This window comes from Amphibalanus amphitrite, unplaced genomic scaffold (assembly GCF_019059575.1).
Source record: "Amphibalanus amphitrite isolate SeventyFive unplaced genomic scaffold, NRLGWU_Aamphi_draft 000093F_arrow, whole genome shotgun sequence".
NCBI classification, from domain to species: Eukaryota; Metazoa; Arthropoda; class Thecostraca; order Balanomorpha; family Balanidae; genus Amphibalanus; species Amphibalanus amphitrite.
Window position 1 is genome coordinate 365,846 of NW_024881589.1, and position 20,029 is coordinate 385,874.

The window sequence follows — 20,029 nt, forward strand, 5'->3', positions numbered from 1 at the left end:
CCAATTCGTATCTGGCCACTTTGCCCCGTCCACTTTGCCCCGAGCATACCGTCCGAGACAAAAATATTCCAGCTCAGCTATTAGTGGGGCAAAAGGCATGACAATTGGTAACATAAATCTACGATGACCTCACAATGCATGAACGAGAACCCTTAACTAAAATTTCAAACTGTTTTTGAATAAAACAACATTTAAAACTCGTTGAAATAGTTAGCAACCTGGCAATAATTGCTTTTACGTCTATCACAGGACAATGGTGATGGGCCGCAAAACCCGGTCTGCCTCATTCGAACGACCGCGAAAGGAAGTAGGTATAATTGGCGACCAGCTACGGCAGAGTTTTATGAAACGAGGCCCAGGAGCTGACGCCAGCTGTGGAGGGCTAAAACGATGGGTGGCCGCTTTGCCCCGGGTGACCGTTTTGTCCCACTCTCCCCTAGGTATCAGATCAGTGCAGGCGTGTTCTCTAGTAGGACAACTATCAACCTATCAGATCTATCAGACAACTGAGCAGCTACCTTCTCTCGCCATCATTATCGACAGGTGTTCAGTTCAGTAGCCTTCGCAGTTCGCCGCGCCCTTGACTCGCTGTCGTGTGTCGGTGACGCTGTCCTTGCTTCGGGGAGTTTTTCTGACACTTCCTTGATGTTACCGTGCTTGAATGTGGGTGATGGGTTTGCTAGGGGACAGACCTCGTACCCTCCCGCGACCCACAGTTCTCCTACAGCAAAAGGGACGTCGATATCCAAGGGGAGGGAGCGTGCTCTTTCGTTGCAATATGAGTCCTGGACTTGCAGCATCCCGTGAACATAAACGATCATTCTTGATTCAATCTGTCTAGTTTCCATCGCTTTATACGATATTCCATTCTCAGATGTTTGAACATTTGTTTTCATCCGGCTTTGCCAACGTGAGTGACTAAGGTCCTGCACGAAACTTGCGCACTGTGGGGCCCGTAGTGTGCACAGTCCCACACCCACAGTGTGTACAGCCCACACTCACAGTGAGCACAGCCCACATTGTGCACTGTTCTGTGTCCGTTTTGCTCTGGCGCCGTCGAGCGCTGGCAGACCTTGAGGCTGTAGCCTTCGCACACACTTTCCTGCCAGATTGGTCGGCGATTTCGCTTTTCCGGTGCATGCAGCGCCGGCTGCTGAGGGCGCTGCAGCTTAGAGTCAGCTCAGCTGAGTCGGTCGCCACCACCTGATGCAAGGAGGGGAACTCGGCAATAGTTCCAAAAACGCCAACTTTCTCTACTTTGTTGATTTTTTGCTTAGGTCACTTTTATCTCGCTTTTTATATATAGTTGTTCACACATGCACGCTAGGGTGTCATGCTATTGTGTTGAAGTTTCCCATGATAAATTCTACGGGATATAGATATTGTCTGTAACGTTAGTATACCAAAACACGCTATCAAATATAAAATGAATATTTATGTCAATTGCCTACCAGCGAGCGAGCAGCTCGCTACAAATGGCGTTTCAATCACAAGAGCGTGACGCGGGATGACTTGCTTTGTGTGTCAACTTGTGCTATGTGTCTTTCCGAAACTTTCCTCACTGTTGGCCTCTGTAAATACTCCGTCAATCCACAACTGCCGCCTTGATCTCAATCGATGCTGTATCTAATAAGGGATGATTAGCCCCCAGTCGGGCGGTGCTGTGGTGTGCTGTGCGGCCGCCCTGTCCCGCCCTCGCCGGGCGGACAGGGTCACGCCGTTGCCACCGTTTCCTGGGCAGGGTCGGCGGTGCCATGTACCGAGGCCACTCGGCCGGCCGTGCGTGCAGCAGCGGAGGCGTGCAGAAAGTGCAGCCACCTCCTGGTACCGCACACCGTCCCCGTCCCCCGGTAGCCGCTCAAGGCAAACTCCGATAATGGCTCGTGTATTCGCTGAGGTCCACTCGGCAGAACCGTTAGTCAGGGAGGTCACGCAATTAGTCGATAACTAGGTATATCAAAACGCACGGCACCGGCGGCAGTCTGCTCTACACGTATGGCATCGAAATGCGCGGCATGGGCCATAGCGGCGGCACCATTGGCGTAACAGGTGAACCTCCGGTCAGATTTGGGGACACCCTATGATAGCGGAACGTCCAGTCGACTCACCCCACCCACAGGCAGTTTGGCGCGGATATAACAAAACACTCGCTCCATCAGACAGCTCAGCATCAGATGATAGGACACTTATTCAGACTCCCGTCACAGACGTTCCATAAAAAGACGCTCCATAAATCGCCACCTATGGAGATAAATACGCCCTCCTTCGGCCTCGCTCCGGGAGTGACGTCAGCTCCGTGAGCCGGGGGATGACGTCAGGGGACACTGCGCCGCCGGCGGCGCGGCCGGAGGCGCTGTGGAGATGAAGAGGCCGACCCGCGGTGCTCCACGCGCTCGCGGCTCGGCGCAGGGAATCCCGGGACGAACGGACGGCCGTCTGTGTCGCCGTGTGGGTGGTGACGAAGCACGTCCGTGGGTGACACAAAGGCACCTCCTGGACGACTGCACGGCGGCGACAGAACGACGGCACAGCGCTGACCCGCGCCCTCAGACCGTTAGCCCATTGACGGGCCAGTCAGACTCGGCGACGACGGGTCAGTTGAGAGCCGGTCCCCCGACCTGCCGTGACGGCCGCGCCGCGCCGCCACCGGTCTGCCGGAGCTCTCAGCGGCGAGCCGGCGTGTCCCGGCATCACATTATTTAATATCACTTTATCACACGTGTGTCTACAGTGTCTACGGCGGTCGGTAATGCCTGCAGGGGCGCCGCGGGGCGCCGGTGACGCTCGGGGCGCCCTCAGACGTCGGGCGCCGGGTCGCAGGAGGCGCGCCGAGAGCCAGGCGTCGGGTCCGTCGACTGGCGTCTGAAACAAAATCAAATATGGAGTTAGAACCGTAGAACGAGTCGAGTTTCAACGGCAAGAACACAACCATAGACCAGCCAACGATCTCCAAACCCCATCGGTGCTACCGCTGCTGAAAGCAAAACCTAGTTCTCTTTGTTCTCTTCGGCACAGCAACAAATGGATAATTTTATGCATCTTGTGGGATTACTTTCCAACAACAGAACGAACTTCCCACGGTTGCTGCTAACCACATTTTCAACAAAGACCTTTCTTTTACGTTGTAGATTCTATACTGGACAATGTCCACATGTGACGGGGCGCTGTCCGCGGTTCATAATTCACCAAGTTGTCTCGGTACGGACCTAAATTGCCGGCCGGACGGTCGCAGCACGGCGTTCCCATGTCTAAGCTGCTGGGAAGTCGCCGGGGGCTGGGAGCGCGAGCGACGTCTATTTACGAGTCAGCGCAGGTACTGAGTCCAGTGGAAGGACTGGTAGGTACCAGGAAGTTCGGACTTATGCAGGAGGAGGGACCCGTTTAAACCGGTCTTTAGCGATGATCGGATTAGTGTCATGTGACCTTGTGTTGTGCCGTCTGTTCGAGGTGATTCACGCAGGAATAAACGAACGTTTATGTTTGTCGCGGGACAGCATGCCGTGGGCTCATCCAGTCAGTTCGGTGGGTTTCAATATTCAGATGTGCGCTCACCTTGTCAGCTGTCCACGGGCGTCCTGTGTATGGAACACGATGATGTTGGATGTTCGCGAGTCGCGCTTCTCCAGCGGCGCGTGCAGACCGCCCGATGGACAGCTCTCGACCGGCACGTTCAGGAAGTGGCTGCTGCCGCGCGACGAGCCGGCGCGCGACAGGGCCGACGCGCCGAAGCTGGACGAGGCGCTGGAGGCGGTCGACTGGGCTGAGTCGCGGCGCGCCTGGCGGATCCTGCGGAACTGCTCCTGGAAGGACGGGTGGTCGCCGTCCGGTACCGGGTGCGAGCTGGCTGACATTGATGACGCCGTGGACATCTTCGAGTCGGTGCGCTCCAGCGCTGACTTGCCGGCACCGGAGGGCGAGTCAAAGCCGCCCTGCGGCACCTCCAGGTGGTGGCTATTGCGCTTGAAGCTGAACGACTTGCTCGACTTCTTGGAGTCGGTGCGCTTATTGAGCTTAGCGTGCAGCGGGGTCTTGGGCGGGTCCATCTCGAACGCGACGTTGTCGACGCCGCCTCGTGGGTCTGTGCTGCTGTCATCCTTGCCTCGCTTTGAAAGACGTCTGCAAGAGATAAACAGGGGTCAGATCAATGCGTCAGTTTACCACCCGCAGCTAACAGCTCCGCATATGTCAAAACACGTCAACTACCCTGAAAACAGCACCTCACGCAATACACCTCCGGCTCAGGGTGTCCGTCCAACTAATCTCCACATCCGGCAGACGACTCAACCTTGACTGCCCTTCTCAAAATCGAGCCCACACACGTCCATCACCCGTGTAGTTGCAGATCAACACAGCTGGAGGTCAGGCTACCAGGTCAGACAGCCGGATCCCTCACCTGATCAGTTTGGTGGTCGCCTCAATTCCAGCACTGATGGGCTCCTCCAGCTTGGGGATCTTGATGGTGCGCCTCTTCCTGGACTCCTCGGACTCGACGATGAGGATGTGCCGGTCGTACGGGGTGCCGAAGTCCACCTCCAGGATCGTGGAGAAGGTGTGGGGGTAGACGAGGTCGACCAGCGCCGCAGCCACGCCCACCATCATACAGATGATACCTGCAGGAGGCGAGGAACAGACGTCAGCGGTGGGGGATGGGAGATGGGGAACGTCCGCTTTGAGAAGGGCGGAGTAAACCGTGACCGATTGATAGAGATGCTGGCATTGCTGTAAATGAGATTAACTGTTATTCCAAAGACAAATTTCCTGTACTGATGCAAACGTCTGGCATAGCGAGGAAACTTTGTGGAAACCGGCCATCCAGGGTCAGTGCATTATGTTCATTATAAAAATAGCTTCCAGTTACCCTGAGACCTTGATTAGGAATAATTTCCTTCATTTAAGGAATCGCACACAAGGATTCGTAGCCTATAACTGATTGAAATGTTATCCCTTCAGCCCAATTTACCTGCGATTCAATTAAATTTCATGCCCCACAAAACACGTCATGTCATAAAAACGACGACCAGAGTTTTCAGCCACCCACAAAGATGTCAACCTCTCCCCCATTGTCCACCCACCTGCAATGAGCACCAGGTAGAACTGCCATCCGAGCGACATGTTGAGCACGGCGTCCTCGAAGCGGATGGCCAGCGGCCGGCTCGGCTTCAGGCAGGTGTAGAGCGCACAGGCGGCCACCATTAGCGCCCCCGTCACTACCATCATGTAGGCGCCGTAGCGGGGCACGTTGATGAGCAGCAGGTTCATGAGCAGCCAAGAGGCGAACGCCGTCCTGAAGAGAGGAGAGGAGGGCGTCATACGGAGTGGTGATAACTGATGTCCGTTGGACAGAAGACGGGTCATTTAGCGAGTTTTTTTTTCGCCTGTGAGTCAACACACTAAGCACGTTCAGATGCAAGTTTGGTCAGTTAGCTCGTGTTCCGTTCATGTACTTTTTATATGGTAATAAGCTGTGATTCGTATGTCATAAAAGGTCATTTTAATCCAATATGATCTCATATGGGAATCCTTTATCATCTCAACAAGATAAAAACAATTTGGCTGAAATTATATCGCCGCTGATTGCCTTGTATTAAAAACAATTCATGATGACTAAGCGGCCCGGGGCATGGCGTGCGCCGGATCTACGGTTTGTGGTGATCAGACCGACCGGGACCGGGGCGAATTTCCTCCCTCGGCCGAGGAAACGGAGCCTGGCGGCCGGGGAAGCGGGGCCTGGTGGTGCCAACTTCCCGCCTGCGCCGTGGGCGGGCGACAAAAATGCCCGGCCATGCCAGCCAAGGACATATCTGTCATGAGAAACACGATAAACGGCGACCGGGCCAGGGCGATAGGTGGAAATGTGGTCGGTGGAGCTGGGGCGTGCTGTGCACGGGACACGCTGTGCACGTTGTGCATGCAGTGCACGGCGGGCACCACGCCCTGTGACCGGGAGGGTCACCCACGGACAGATTCCGTGCAGCTGACTCGCCGAGCGGGGTTCATGACTTGCTCCCTTCCGTCACCTGCTAGGCCCATCGCAGCGTGGCTGGCAAGGTCGCAGTGCTCATCAGAATGCCGGACTCAGCGGGTTTATCATACAATCCACCTGCTCCTGCACGCAGCCTGCGTGCGAAACCGGCCCCGGACACGCACAGAATTGGAAATAGAGCCGATGAATCACCGCCGTCAGAAGTGAGAGTTGCTACCCGACGCAAACCCGATATTAAACCTCACAAATGTCTAGCTCTGTCTCCGGCAATACGCCCAACAAATCTGAGATGAGCTTGCTGCCTTCCGACAATATTCAATGCAATCCCCAAACATAGTTCGACGGGCATCTTGTGCCGATTCACCGTTAGTATGCATAGCTGGGCGTCGCGGCGGATGCCTTCCACTAAAGAGATCCATCAGTGCCAAATGATGGCGTGCGTGTTTCCGGACGTTGCTCGGTTCCGGCCGCACTGGTAAGGGATAATCCACCGGCGCGGCGCGTGGAGCCGCGGCAGTGACCTCGGCTGCACGTGTGACCGTGCTCGCTGACTCCGGGCCGGGCCAGCTGGGCGCTCTGTGTCGGCGCGCGTGCCGTACCGATCACGGAAGGTGCGTCACGCGTACGCACGTCACGGAGGGCGCGTGACGCCACCCAGTCTAGTCGACAATGTGCGGTGCGCCGGGCTGAGAGCGCCGGCTGGGTAATTATGCCGCCAGAGAAACCTGACGACTTCACAGGCCCATAGGCCGTCCGCTGTTGGGTAACCGGAATTAGTTGGGCTGGCTGGTGACGGCGCCGGTTCACAGACGAGTTGCATAGACACTCGTGCGTCGTACGAACAAGGAATTAAAGAAATTGTATGCGAGTATAAGCTGCGAAGTGCGAAGCAAGTGTCGTCTAGGCTTCACTGCTAATGCGCTGCCTCTACGTAAAGTACGCAAGCATATGTGAGTTAACCATGTAGTTCATAAAGCACCATAAATGATTTTGTATTGTAACTAAATGTGCCGAGAATGCTAATAAACTTGCGGTGCCCGAAAATAGTAACACCTCTCAGATTCGTTCGACATTTTCCAAGCACTGAGACACCATAGCCACGCCTTTAGAAAACAACTAAATATCGTTAGTTCGACTGCCACTCCATGTCCAAATCCACTCTTACATAGAGCTAGTAAATTATGTTTTCGACAGGAGCACTGATATTTATTTAGGCTGCCGAATGTAGTTCCGAATTCCGTCTTGCATCGGTTTTCTGTTCTCAGCTGGAGCTACAAAGAAGGTACCACTTCCTGCTGGTTATAGTCCACCGGACAGTTGCTTCTGCCACCTTCTCCTTCCGTTACAGTACGCCTGAATCACCCTGCATTCCTGCTGACCTGAGTCAGCTTCCTGAGGTGACCTCAGACCTGATCTTCCGGATCTCTTTCCTGGCTCAATGCATTCTGTCCTATCCCGTGCGTCCGTCCATCCGTTCGTACCCGTCCGTACTCCCGTCTGTCCCGTCTGTCCCTCCGTCCGTCCATCCGTCAGTCGGTCCGTCCGTCCGTCCGTCCATCCATCCGTCCGTTCGGACGATGACGTTTGACCGAGCGCCGGCTGACCCGTGCCGTTTCGCCGCTCTCTGGCGCCGGGCTGGCGCCGTTCCGCCCCCACTATCTCCTCCCCGACTGATCGGCCGTCGTCTGACGCACCACCTCACTCTCCGCTGATGAGCCTTTTCTTCTGCGCCAACTTTCGCCGACCAATGTCAAGAGCAGCGCGGTGGGACTGATGGCGCGGACCTCGCTCCCAGCGCGAGCGCGGCGGCGCGGCGCCTGGCGGGTGTTTCGGAGCGCGGGGCGAGGTTTACACCAACACTGATGTGCTGTGAAGTGTGACGTTTTTGTGTCCAGTGGTGAGACGCTGATCAGGTGTGTATCGTCCTATCCAGGGACGCTTCATCATCGGAGACGACAGCCGTGAAAAGCGAAAGGCGCAACGCTCTGAAGCGCTTCGTTTATGCGAGGGGCGTTTTAGTGGACAGCACATGGAAATGCGTCAGACGTTTCCAAATTCTGCAATCTTGAAAACCATCTATCTCGGGCTGCTTGCACAATAAATAAAATATGGAATAATTAGAATCAGTTTGGTTGTCTCTAGATACTTCAGTTCACTTCTAGCTGCAATCAAATTTTCTAAGAACTAATGAAGCGAAAAAGATAATGGAAACATGAAATGCCGTTCACTTCTCATGCTATTTTGATCAACCCATGGCATTTTGCGCAAGTTTCCTCAACCCGAAATGTCACAACTGTTATTTTCCTTAAATATTTTCCTTCTCTGAACTTCATGCTCTTGTTCGTGTTCTTACTTTGTAATCACACATCCATCGTTCACGTTTATATGTCGCAACCTCAGAGCCAGCACGATCGTATTTGGAAGGCAAACATAGTGCTATCCCAACGACAATACCGACAGATTTATTGGTGCTTGTAACGTGCCTCTGTTTGCGGAGGCCCAAGTTTATCTGACTGGCCACGAATGCCGTGTGTGGGCCCACGGCGCGCAGAGGCGGCCGGCCAGGAGCCCGCCGTTTTATGACCGATCTCCTCCCCGCTCGGTGGTACAAAACGGGTCTCATCCCTTCTGAGCGGCGCTGAATACCGACGACCAACCGGGTGTCGCAAGCGACGCGCCCGCCGCCTCAGTCGGCGACGGACGGGCGACGCGACTTCTGTGCGGCGCGACGTCTGCCAGGAGTCGTCGTCACACAGCCGTCGCCCCGATTGTTGGCGGCGCTGGTCTCTGAGGGAGTCGGCAGCGGCGGCCGGGGCGGCGCCTCAGCCCCCCGGCGCGTGACGTGTGTTGTAACACGGGCCACCGATGAGGCCGTCTCTGTATCTGTGCCGGCAGACAACCCTCTGAACAGCCTACGGGTCGACGTGAGACGGCGCCGCTCCGGCTGAGTGGGTCACAGCGGCGAAGGAACTGTGAGTTCGCTGGAAGCTCGCTGCTCCACGTAGGCTGTCGTGCACTGCGCATCATGCACTAGCGACCCTGTCTTGTGCAAGCTTGGTGGGGTCACACCACATCGTGCCTTTGAATTGCCCATTGTGTGAACTTCCTGTAACCCAATGAACGGGTCGTTCGGCTCACAAGTATGCACTGCGGTGTAGAGCCGGGGGAAGTATTGCCGTCACAAAATTCACTCTCTCTTTCGATGCTGTGTTTAAAGTCAGCGTGCGCAACGTGGTCAAAATCACTTTATATGCAACCCCATGTTGTATGCCCAGAGCTGCCCTATGTTGGCTCTGTTTGTCACGATCTCAATAGAATCTTGAACGAAGTAAGTACAACGTGCACAGACCAGAGCAGGTACTTGATCGCCGACGATACCAAACCGATATAACTCTGGCGCGACTGTCGAGAGAGGCGATCTCAGCATTAGCGGGAGGATCAGCAGCAATCTTGGAGCGCTACTGAGCCCGTTATCTATCTGCAGTTCTGAAGGCCAGCAGCGCTCCGAGCGTGTCTCTGCGACTCATTTGGAGCAGTTTTCTGGTGTGCAACTGCTGCACCGTGCACAGATGGAGGGGAAGGGAGGGGAGGGGAGGGGAGGGCGGTGCCAACAAACAATGTCCCGTTGGTTGTCCAGTTGGCCCTCAGCCGGTGCCGGTTCCCCTTCCCAGCCGGTCTTCTTTGGAACTGCGACGCGCAAACAACGAAAAACCGGACCAATCGGACTGCTACCCCGTATACCTTGGATGGAGACTTGAGAGTGCAACAGGCTGTGATAAAATGCGCTCAGAGGCTTTGTCGATGTGTACCGCCGGATCTCAACATTTGTAAACCATTTCCAATACAGACAGCCACTGAATACTGATGCCGCAATAGACCGCACAAACAATTATTCAACAGTTTGCATTTGCAATCGTCTTCTTCTGTTGATACCATATCCAACACAGTAAAGTTTGATGACTTCACCAAATCCCAGATAGAATTATGTCTGGACGTTGTAGCATGTTTGCGACGACAGGAGACAAGCTCTGAGAAACTGAGCAGGCCAGAGCACCGTGGGAGCCGGCCAGGAGACAGTCAGCGGAGGGCTGAGAGGTAGCGTCTCACGACTGCGGTCAGCGGCCGGAGGCGACCGTAATCTGTCACCCGTCACCCGTCACCCGCCACCCGCCACCCGTCACCCACCCCGGCGGCGCCACTCGGCGGTAGTGAGCTGCGCGAACCTGCGGCTTTCACCGCTGCCGCCGCCCCTCCGCCGTCCCGGCGCCGCGAGAGGAAACTCAGCCCTCTTGTCGCCTGATCTCCTCAGAGAAGTTTACCCACTGGCGGCAGCATCGACCAGCTTCTGGATTGTCCCGGCTCAAGTGTTGACTCTGGGACGGTGATTCAGGAGTCGTTCACTGTGCGGCACTTTGTCGCCCGCATTCGTGATGTGGATAGATGTTTCTTGCAGCGTACAAGCGTGCAACGAAAAATGACTCGGACAATGGGGTCTGCTGCATCCTGCAACTGTATCTTGTTTGTCAGGGCAGTGAAAATCATGACATCACCTCTCAGATCTTCAAGGCTGCTGCCAGCTGCGCAAATCATGGGCGCTCTTTCGACGGCATCGTTTGCCGCATGTGCTACTACGTCTTGCACACGCTGACAAATGCAGGTCAAACAGATTGCAGCCACCGGATCCGGCGTTGCATAATGACCGAGCGAAACAGGGAAGACCCAGCCAATCGCTGCATGACTGGGCAGAGCGGCAAGGCTCGGGTCGGCGCGGCGCGGGGTGGTCCGATCGTGACTGACGCTCGGTCTCTCCACAGACTGTCCCGTTCTATCACTACACCTTTGTCGGGCTCTGCTTTCGGGGCGGACCGTCCAGTTGGGTGGATGGCCAGTCGCGACAGCATCCACCCCCTCCACCATAGATAACTATGTTTGTCAGGGTCACCCGTCCGCCGGCGGTGAGGCGGAAAGCAGCGGCACCTTCTGACCCGTCTGCCAGTGGCGTTACAGAGCCAATCCCGCCCGGTGGGTGTCTCAGAATCACGGCGCCGTCTCGAGCTCGTGACGTGTGCCGTACTCTACTAGCCGAACCAGGCGCAGGTGCCGCCGGTCGAGGGAGAGCTACAGACTGCAGAGCACAAACTATCGCGGAGCGGACGGCAACAGAGAGTCATCCGGGGGCGGGGTGGCCTCCGGGACCCTGCACCGCCTCGCCCAGTCTGCAGGGACGGCCCGGGTCGTCGGGTCAGCCGGCCTGCTCTCCGTTCCCACACCTCATCTCAGTCCGTGCGTCACGAGATACGCCCCAACTGCGTCACGAGGCACACCCCAACTGCGTCACATGTGTACCGCGCGAGCCAGCAAACGTCACCGTCTCACGGCCACCGCCACAGAAGGCCGCGCTGGAAATCCGTCAAGCTGACGCCTGTTTTACCGTCGCCTGGCACTGGCAGCTGGCCACACAACTAGCACGTAACCAGCGCAGATTGGCGTGCTACCTGAGCTGGTGAGAACACCCTCCGGGCGCGTTGGGCCCAATGTTTGCAGTCGCGACATTCGAGCTCCAGCTGTCGCGCGCGACCGGGCGCCGGGTGCAGCTCCGACCATCGCGCGGGTGTTCGAACAGTGGGTGAAAGTTGCTGAGAGGGTTCTCTGAGTGACTCTAGAGGGTTCTCCGGGGGACTCGAGTGACGTCACACTCACCAGATGATGATGTGGGTGTAGTAGCCGGCGACACGCAGCTTCTGTCCCCAGAGGAAGCCCTCTGAGTTGGTGCTCAGGTACTCCGCCACAGTGAGGATCGGGTACGGCAGTCCTGGCGAAGAGAAGAGACGGATGGTCAGAGAAGAGCTGCAGTTAGTTCTTGTCTCTATGATTATATGGGCGTGAACGTCTTCTGACATCACGTGATTGATCGTGTCGTTTTGTTTCTATAACCGGTTATGGAGCGTTACATAAACAGAAGAGTTCATGCCCGGTATCTGAGCTATACACGTCATTTGGGTTGGGAATGTTCACACAATATGTCGTCACTTGACGGCAGTGATTGCATCTCGGGTGATTGATTTTACTGCCTTCCTTTCAGTGCCTCAATGGCCGTGCGGTACCAGAGGCTGGCCCATATAATTATATAACTGGACGGGTGAACCTCGCATACCGGTGTCGACAAGTCAAAACCTATAAAACCGACTTTTTCTCACAGGCAATTGGCGATAAAGGGACTACCGTAAAAAAATACCGAAACACATTGACAGCGCTTATATCTGACTCCGTAAAACGAAGCATCCCAATCTTTAAAACCAAACGTCCCAAAATGAAAACCGCAAGACCGCTATATCGAATATCGTTAAACACCTTTATAGCAAGACGTGCCCGTCCTTCCCGCCTCCCTCACCTTTCACGAGCGCGGCGCGGTACTCGTTGCGCATCTGCTGCGGCTGGATCCACTGGAACCGCTCGTTGAAGTCGATGTCACCGTTGTGCTTGCTCTCTGGCAGCGCTGTCGGCGGGAGGCAGCAGCGTTAGTGGAGCGTAACGCTGGACTCACTGCGCAAGCGATGCTGATAGCCGTGAGTTTATGATCATCGTGGGGTGAGACTCGTGGGCTTCAGACCGTGGGTTGTGGAACACCATGGACTATTGCTCGTGAACGTGATCTAAGACTAGAGATCTAGGACTCGTGATCCAAGACTCGAGAGGGACACGAGCGAGGAGGATAAATCCTGGGACGGTTCACCCGTGGAGCCTGCCGGCACGCGGCGCGGCGGCGCGGTGGCACTTTCTCGGGCCCTCTCCGTGCTCGCTCGCCTGTCGGGCCAATTCAGTGTCCACGTGTCAATGGCAAATGACCTTGTAGCTTTCTCGCCACGGGCCTGGCGGCGTTCGGCCGACGGGGGCGGCCACTCTGTCCAGCGCTCCCTCAAACTCCACCGTTAATAGCCCACGTCCTAGCCGGGGGAACGGATCGGTCTCAGTCGATCGGAGCGGCCCCGTGTCGTCAGCGACGGCGACGACGGAACGGAGGACCTGTCCGTTTTCGCTGTTCCGCCTGACTTCCAGCCGCCGGACAAAGAACTCCAGCCACCGATACTTTTGTCCGCCACCGGCAGGTAGACAAAAAACGGCACGCGCTGGTCGTCCAGCTCGGCATACGTGATGCTTATGGTCGGTTGTGTTGGTATTCCTGGCGCGTGCTCGTTTGATGGGAGCGGTTTCGGTCACTGCGCCGCCCTCTACTCCGCCCCCAGCCCTCCCTAAAGCAGACCGACTGACTGAGAAACGGGAGCGAAACTACCTACTGACTGACGTCAGCGGCCGGCGCGCCGAGCCGTGCAGATTAACGGCAGAGATAGTGCAGCGCATGATCGCCGCCGCCATTTGAAATTTGCCGGCCGGTATGTATGGGTTGTCCGTGGGAATCCTCCCCAAAGCAGGATTTATTCGTCACTCCATAACCATAGAAGCCACCGCAAGCAGCCGTTCAAAAACCACTCGACCTTCATCAGAGTAAAAATACGTGCATGCCATCTTTTACGTAGAACAAGGCCTAAAACTATCCTATTAGAATGAACAGTTATTCACAAAGGCTCGATGCAAAGGGCTGGGAATTGTCTGTCTGAAAGCACGGCTGGTGGTCTCAGTATGCATCCCCGGAGGATGCTGCGCCGCTAGACATCTCCCGTGTCCCAGCCCTGGAGTTAGAGGTCACTGACAGCGACTGCAGCTCGCCGGCACTGCACACATCCACCGACCCGACCGGGGGGCGGGGGGTGGGGGAGGGACGGGGGGCACGCCGCGAACCCAACCGAGCCGCGCGGCCTTGCACGAGCGCGCTCCCTGCGAGTAGCGAGAGCAGATACAGGCGAGCTGCGTCCAGAGCACAACTGGTGGTCTGAGTGTTTTTGTGTATTTGATTATTTTTCATTATTAAATGCAATACAAGTGTGAGTGACATTCCAGGGAGCTGAATAGCCTTGTATTGTGGCTGAATTAAAAAAGACACATCATACCCTGCAGAACTTTGCTGCATTCTGTCTCGTTACCCATATGGTTTCATTTAGTCAGTTAATCCAAATGAATAAGCTGTCTTAAAAAAAGACGAGATCCGCCTTCTGCTAAAAGTGTCTTCGTATGAAAAACCGCAGCTGCATTTGACCTTGCATTCATCTTCTTTACAATCGGTTTAACAGAAAGCGTTGTAAGTCTCAAAGGCCTTAATTTAGGACATATGATGATATTGTGGGTTCATTCGGGCCAACTACCTATAGGCTAATCTTCAAATTTCGTGGGGGAAAAGTGCATTTAGGAAAGGGTTGTCCGATATCTTTAAGGTAAAAACCGCATCGCCTTAGCGGTTACATGGCATCAGCAGCTCATGGGAAAGAATTGCATGGTCTCCGCTTTGCCTGCTATGTAAAACAAAGGAACACTGCATTGTTATCAACAGGATACAGACATTTTGACTTGTCTCCTGGAAACGGTTGTTAAAATTCGGTGAAAGCAATTATCTTCAAGGCTGACTTTAGTTGCGTCAATGGTTTCGAGCGATCCCGCCCATCGCATCTCTGAGATAATGGCTCATCTCTGGAGCAAAAAGTGCCCATCCCGTGCGCCCGTGGTCCACCCCCGCACCCCCGACCCGTCAACTCGCCGGCCGGGTCAGGCCGGGTCGTGACCGTGCCGGGTCACACGGTGTCCAGCACCGGTCGCGGTCGCACGAGCGTGACTGTCACGTGACCGGCCGGCACGCGCCTCTAACGTGACCGGCCGTGTCACGACCCGAGCGGCCGTCACAAAGACAGCGTGACGCCCGTGACGGTCCGGCCGGCCGCGGCGCCAGCGCGACACTCGCGGCGCGGCCACTCCAATATGGCGGACATGAATGTCAATCTGCCGCCGCAGAAGCCGAAACATCGATGGCCCAACAGTGAAGCAACAGAGAGGAATCACTTCACCGCAAACCGTTGCAATCCGGACTGGTCCCAGGGAGGTGGCCTACCGAAGCCGCGACTGGGCGCTGTTGCACGCTTCCTTTAGAGGAAAGGTCGCCAGAGGTGGGAGGTCAGGTCATTACTCCGAACGGGAACGAGCGGGGCCACGTGGATCCTGACCTCTTTAGACGTGGTTACAAAGGCTCCGCGACCGCCGCCTTTACGAGTTACGAGCATGGCGGTGCTATGCACACGCCAGCCGGGACATTGATAGACAAACACGTAAAGTTTGACAGCATTTAAACATGCAAGATTCGTGCATGCGTGCATACGTGCATGTATGCATACACGCGCTTCCGCTATCGCGTAGTTGAAGTTACGGGTTTCCATTGCAGCGTGATTTTCCTAATCGATCTGCGTTTGGTTTCCTTTATAGATACAGACACTGCAAATGAGCACGTTAGCTGTTCATTTCCCGTTCTGCAGATACTGCTATCGCACCTCAATGTTTCCTATAACCGACCGTTCGAGCACGCCTGTAGTTCCAGCACCGATCGGGCCCGGTTTCCGCGCGCGGCTGTCGGGGCGCACTGCCCCGGTGGCGGCGACTGACCTTTCAAGGTGACGTTGACATGGTTGAGGCCGATGTGGACGCCCAGGTCGGCGCTGAGGCTGTCGGCCGAGAACGCTCGGTAGTAGGTGTTGATCTGCACCATACCCGTCTGCCACTCCGAGCCGGTCGCGCCCACTGAAATGAAACAAAAAATGTGATCAGTTGTCAAAAGGGTAAAGACTCTCTCAGTTGCCATTTTATCGCGGAGATTATGAGCACCATAACTTTGCCTGCACATTGTAGTGGAACTCAAAGAAAGCCATTTTGTCAATGCACTAAGATGGCACATGTCAGATAGCTGATTGATTTTCTTTAATCTAGCCGACCGGCTGACTGGCGAGACTCGGGTGCCTACTTCTGCAAAGTAGACGGCAGACAGGGGGAAGCAGTCACCAAGGTCAGCGTTATTCAGATGTCTGCGCCCGTCACACTGCAAGTGACCGTGAATCCTGCACAGTCTGCACTGGGGCACGCGGCTGCTGCGGCCTGCGCACAGCCCTAATGACCGTGGAACGTCGTCTCTAGCGCGGCCCTGGCGGTCCAAGGTGTGCACGGTGCGCGGTCCCCGCGGCTCTGCAGAACGTGCGTAAAAATGACCGCCGTCCACCCCCCCCCCCCCCAGCGTCCTACCCTTGGGCCAGTGGAGGGAATTTCGAGGCTACGCACGTCGTTTGCATGCTGCATGAGTGCTCAAATTATATTCAGCCTTAGAAATTCCATGGCTGGAATGTGAGAAATATGGAACTTAGGCAAACTGAAATTTAGTACTGAATTCAAGAAATGTTATGAGAATGGTATGATAATGTTAAATAGTTTTTTTTGCTTTAATTTTCCTGTTACTACATCATTATGAACATCAGAGGCAGTCTCACAATTACTGTGTCACTTAGGTACATTGTTGGTGTTATTCTTATTTGTATGTCTATCTCCACGAATCGACAGAGAAAGCAGTGGACAAATAGAGCCCCATACGTTCAGTTATGTAATCGATAATGTATGTCCCCGTTATAGGCCATTTCAGGCATTTACCGTCCAGCGCGCACGGCACTGTGGGACGCAGGATAAATCTGTTTCTATTAGAAACTTGTTCCGGCGGCCAGGCCCCCAATTTTCCGGCACCACGTTCCCAGCCGCTATGTGCGCCGACTGGACACGGTTTGTCAACACATCAGCTGACCGGCAATCAGCTGCTGCTCAGAGTTATGGTTACTGTCCGGACAGAGTTGTCAACGTTAGGACAGGGGACAGAATGTGGACGGAGAAATGAACTGAGGCTGCTGAGGGTAGGTTCAGCTGGTTCAGAAACGATGCTCTCTCACTGGAGTGGGTAAACGAGAGTGAAGGTGAAGGTACTCATGCAAATATAGCCAACACAAAAAAGGTGGAACAAGGTAATACCCAGACACAGGTATATGCTACCGTAAACTATCCAAACACGCTAATTACTGAACGCTGACCCGCCACCAGCAGTGCTGAGAGCTATGCTCTCCACTCTCCAGTCTCCACTATACCCTGGTGTGCTGGGCGACTGGACCGGATCGGCAGCCCGGCTGGGAGGCTGGTCAGTAGCCACCGCGCCGCGCCGGCTCGCTCGGAAAGTAAGAGGAGCGCAGTCAGCCGTGGCTGGCCGTCGCTTTCAGCGCCCCTGGTGAGCCTCGTGAGGAGGGCCGGCCCGACCGACCTCAGACCAGCCCGCGGAGATTTTATCACAGCCGTATACCGGCGGAGATGACCGCTTACAGCGCTCTAATAGAAACATTCTGTCTTTTATTGGAGCTAGAACCAATCCATTAATTTTGTCGACTGCTGTTTTCACTATGGATGATTACAATTTACAACACCGTTTAAATAAATGGTCACTTTTTCTTTCATGACTTTCCATTTTCATCATTCGCCGTCCCTAACCTTTACTCCCTTTCCAGTCCAAGTCTGTCGGTATCTCGCTTATCTGACCCTGAAGAGACGCCGCGTCCACCTCCACAACTACCCATTCCTAACCCTCCGTTCTGACAACACAGTCCCGCCCGGAGCCCTGCGGCTCTGGACCGGCCGCGTCCCACCGAGTCCGAACGCGGAACCGGCGGTGCCGCCGGCCGCTGTGACCCACATCGTACCGCCGCCGGCAAGGCTGTCCGACGCGGGCGCGGCGCCGAGAGGCAGTGGTGGCGCACCGGTGACCAGCGCGGCGCACGTGAGAGCTTCCGCGGTCCACTTGGATGGGAACACGTGAGGGAACGAGTTTCATGGATGATTGGAGCCGCAAAGATTAGGGTAGGCGGTAGGTATAAAAAGGACAGAACATTATGAGAGAAGAAGAGAAAAAGAGTGGCAGTAAGAGTGAGAGTCTTAGTAAGAAAGTGAGTAGGTGTGTGTGAAAGAGGGAGAAAGAAAGAAAGAGAGAGAGAGACATACAGACAGAAAGAGAGAGAGAGAGAGAGAGAGAGAGAGAGAGAGAGAGAGAGAGAGACAGACAGACAGACAGACAGACAGACAGGGAGACAGAGAGACAGAGAGAGAGAGAGAGAGAGAGAGAGAGAGAGAGAGAGAGAGAGAGAGAGAGAGAGAGAGAGAGAGAGAGAGAGAGAGAGAGAGAGAGAGAGAGAGAGAGAGAGAGAGAGAGAGAGAGAGAGAGAGAGAGAGAGAGAGAGAGAGAGAGAGAGAGAGAGAGAGAGAGAGACAGTGAGATATTGAAAAAGATAGACAGAGATAGACTGAAAGACAGACATCCAAGGAGATGAACAAAGATGATGAGCAAAGATGACAAGCAGGATGAGTCTCAACCATAGACAGACAGGAAGAAACACGATGTTGTAAGGCCAAAGTCAAGAGAAGCAGCAGCCTTATTGTGATACCAAGCCATTCAAAGGAAGAAAGCACTGGTGAGAAGATGACACAGCCGATCCCACAAGCACGGACCAAACAAAGGTGACGGTTATTGACGGATGCCGCCGACACTCAGTGACTGCGTGACCCATAGCGTCTGGGATTGCCCACTGTTGGCGAGCTTGGACTTTCACGCGCTGGGGCTGGACGGAGAAGGGTGTGAGGGAGGGAGAGATGGAGAAGAGGGAGCGAGGGAGGAGAGCGGACGGACGGCAGATTAGAGAGAGGGATGGAGGTGCCGGCGAGGGGCGGCGGCCGCCGGTGGACGGCCGAGGCGACTGTTTCTCCCGCTGGGTCGAGAGCTCGAGAGGCGCGTCCGGTCGGGTCGAGCGGCCCAGGAGGGCGGTAGGAGCTCCCCCAACAGCAGCTCACCGCACCGACATCGGCCGGGAGGGGCCCTAATTAATGACCGGGTCGGGAGACGCGGCGGCCGGCTCAGACAGCCGCCGGCGGAGCCATTCACACCACGGACTTTCTCCCTCACAGAGCGGTCACCTATTCAGAGCAAACTTTTTGTAACTTCACATATAACACTACTGCTTTCTGCTTGGCTATCTTTAGAGGAATAGTGTGTCACCCTTGCTGTTTTATGCTATCTGTTTCTTAATTCGGATCCACCCATACAACGCCCTTTGTTCAGCAATATGTGTTCGTCAGCTTTCTGCGTTTCTTGTGGACAATCTTCTTTGTAAGAAGAGCGCACGCTGTAGCACAAATACCGTGGCAAATACTCGTACATCCCCTCGCGCACAGGCTTGAATAGTCAACGCGATGGGAGCACGCTGCAACCACCTTATACAACACGCTGACCTGCAAACTACACTCAGAGACGCAAAGATAAAAACGGCGAGCATTGGTGAGAGTAGGTGCGCGTTGTGTAATGCTAATGCATTCGAGCCCCTGCTTTGTACTCACGTGTAATGGCGATGCCAGTGAAGATGCTGAGAACCACACATGTGAACGTGGTGAATCGCTGAAACAAAAGGATAATTGATACATCAGACGTGACGTCATCAAAAATGATCGGCACACACAATGCTGACCTAGAGAAGGTGTAAAAATAGTATGCGCTTTGTAAATGGAACAGGAAACAATGCAAAGGGGCAGCGGCGTAAAATGCGAGCTGACATACATTCTGCATGATTAACAAAACGAGAGGCAAAAGGCACAGCCCTTATTGTTAGCATTTGGTAGGCGACAATGCTGCTTGAGGGGGTGCTGGGTGGTAAGTGCTACTGATTTTCAATCCACGACATCTATTTGATGAGTAGCTATAAAAGAATTCAATATAATTTTCAGCAAATATCAACTGTACTGCGCATGTTTATACGACTGAACGATTTCCTTTTTACACCGGTTCACCTTGGCTTACAGAACACAAATCTAGTTCATCGTTGTTTTTTTCTACGCCGATCTACTTCGAGCTGTCATCTCTAATACCAACGTGATACCGGTGGGCAGCATCTCTGACGAGTGGTCACGGTTGGTTTCCGTTCGTAGAACAGAAGAGCGGGGTCCGGTCGGTGTGGGACATTAGAGGCGAGCGGTGTGGGATCGGTCCACCGCCGCAGCTCTGCCAGTGATCGGCCACACCGCCTGTGACGATAGCGGCGCAGAGGCGGC

At 54.8% G+C, this 20,029-nt stretch overlaps 1 protein-coding gene across 3 annotated transcripts in view; it reads right to left on the minus strand.

Moving 5' to 3' along the window:
* Nucleotides 1-1,869: 1,869 nt before the first annotated feature.
* Nucleotides 1,870-20,029, minus strand: part of LOC122380194 — a 29,990-nt gene continuing 11,830 nt past the window's right edge. For all 3 annotated transcript variants that reach the window (XM_043363150.1, XM_043363153.1, XM_043363152.1), the window contains exons 3-10: nucleotides 19,322-19,379; nucleotides 15,524-15,658; nucleotides 12,375-12,479; nucleotides 11,684-11,795; nucleotides 5,073-5,284; nucleotides 4,394-4,610; nucleotides 3,553-4,116; nucleotides 1,870-2,862 (exon numbers count right to left, since the gene is read on the minus strand). In XM_043363150.1, coding sequence (XP_043219085.1) covers nucleotides 2,796-2,862; nucleotides 3,553-4,116; nucleotides 4,394-4,610; nucleotides 5,073-5,284; nucleotides 11,684-11,795; nucleotides 12,375-12,479; nucleotides 15,524-15,658; nucleotides 19,322-19,379 — 1,470 coding nt within the window. In that variant the 3' untranslated portion in view covers nucleotides 1,870-2,795. The remainder of the gene's footprint in view (nucleotides 2,863-3,552; nucleotides 4,117-4,393; nucleotides 4,611-5,072; nucleotides 5,285-11,683; nucleotides 11,796-12,374; nucleotides 12,480-15,523; nucleotides 15,659-19,321; nucleotides 19,380-20,029) is intronic.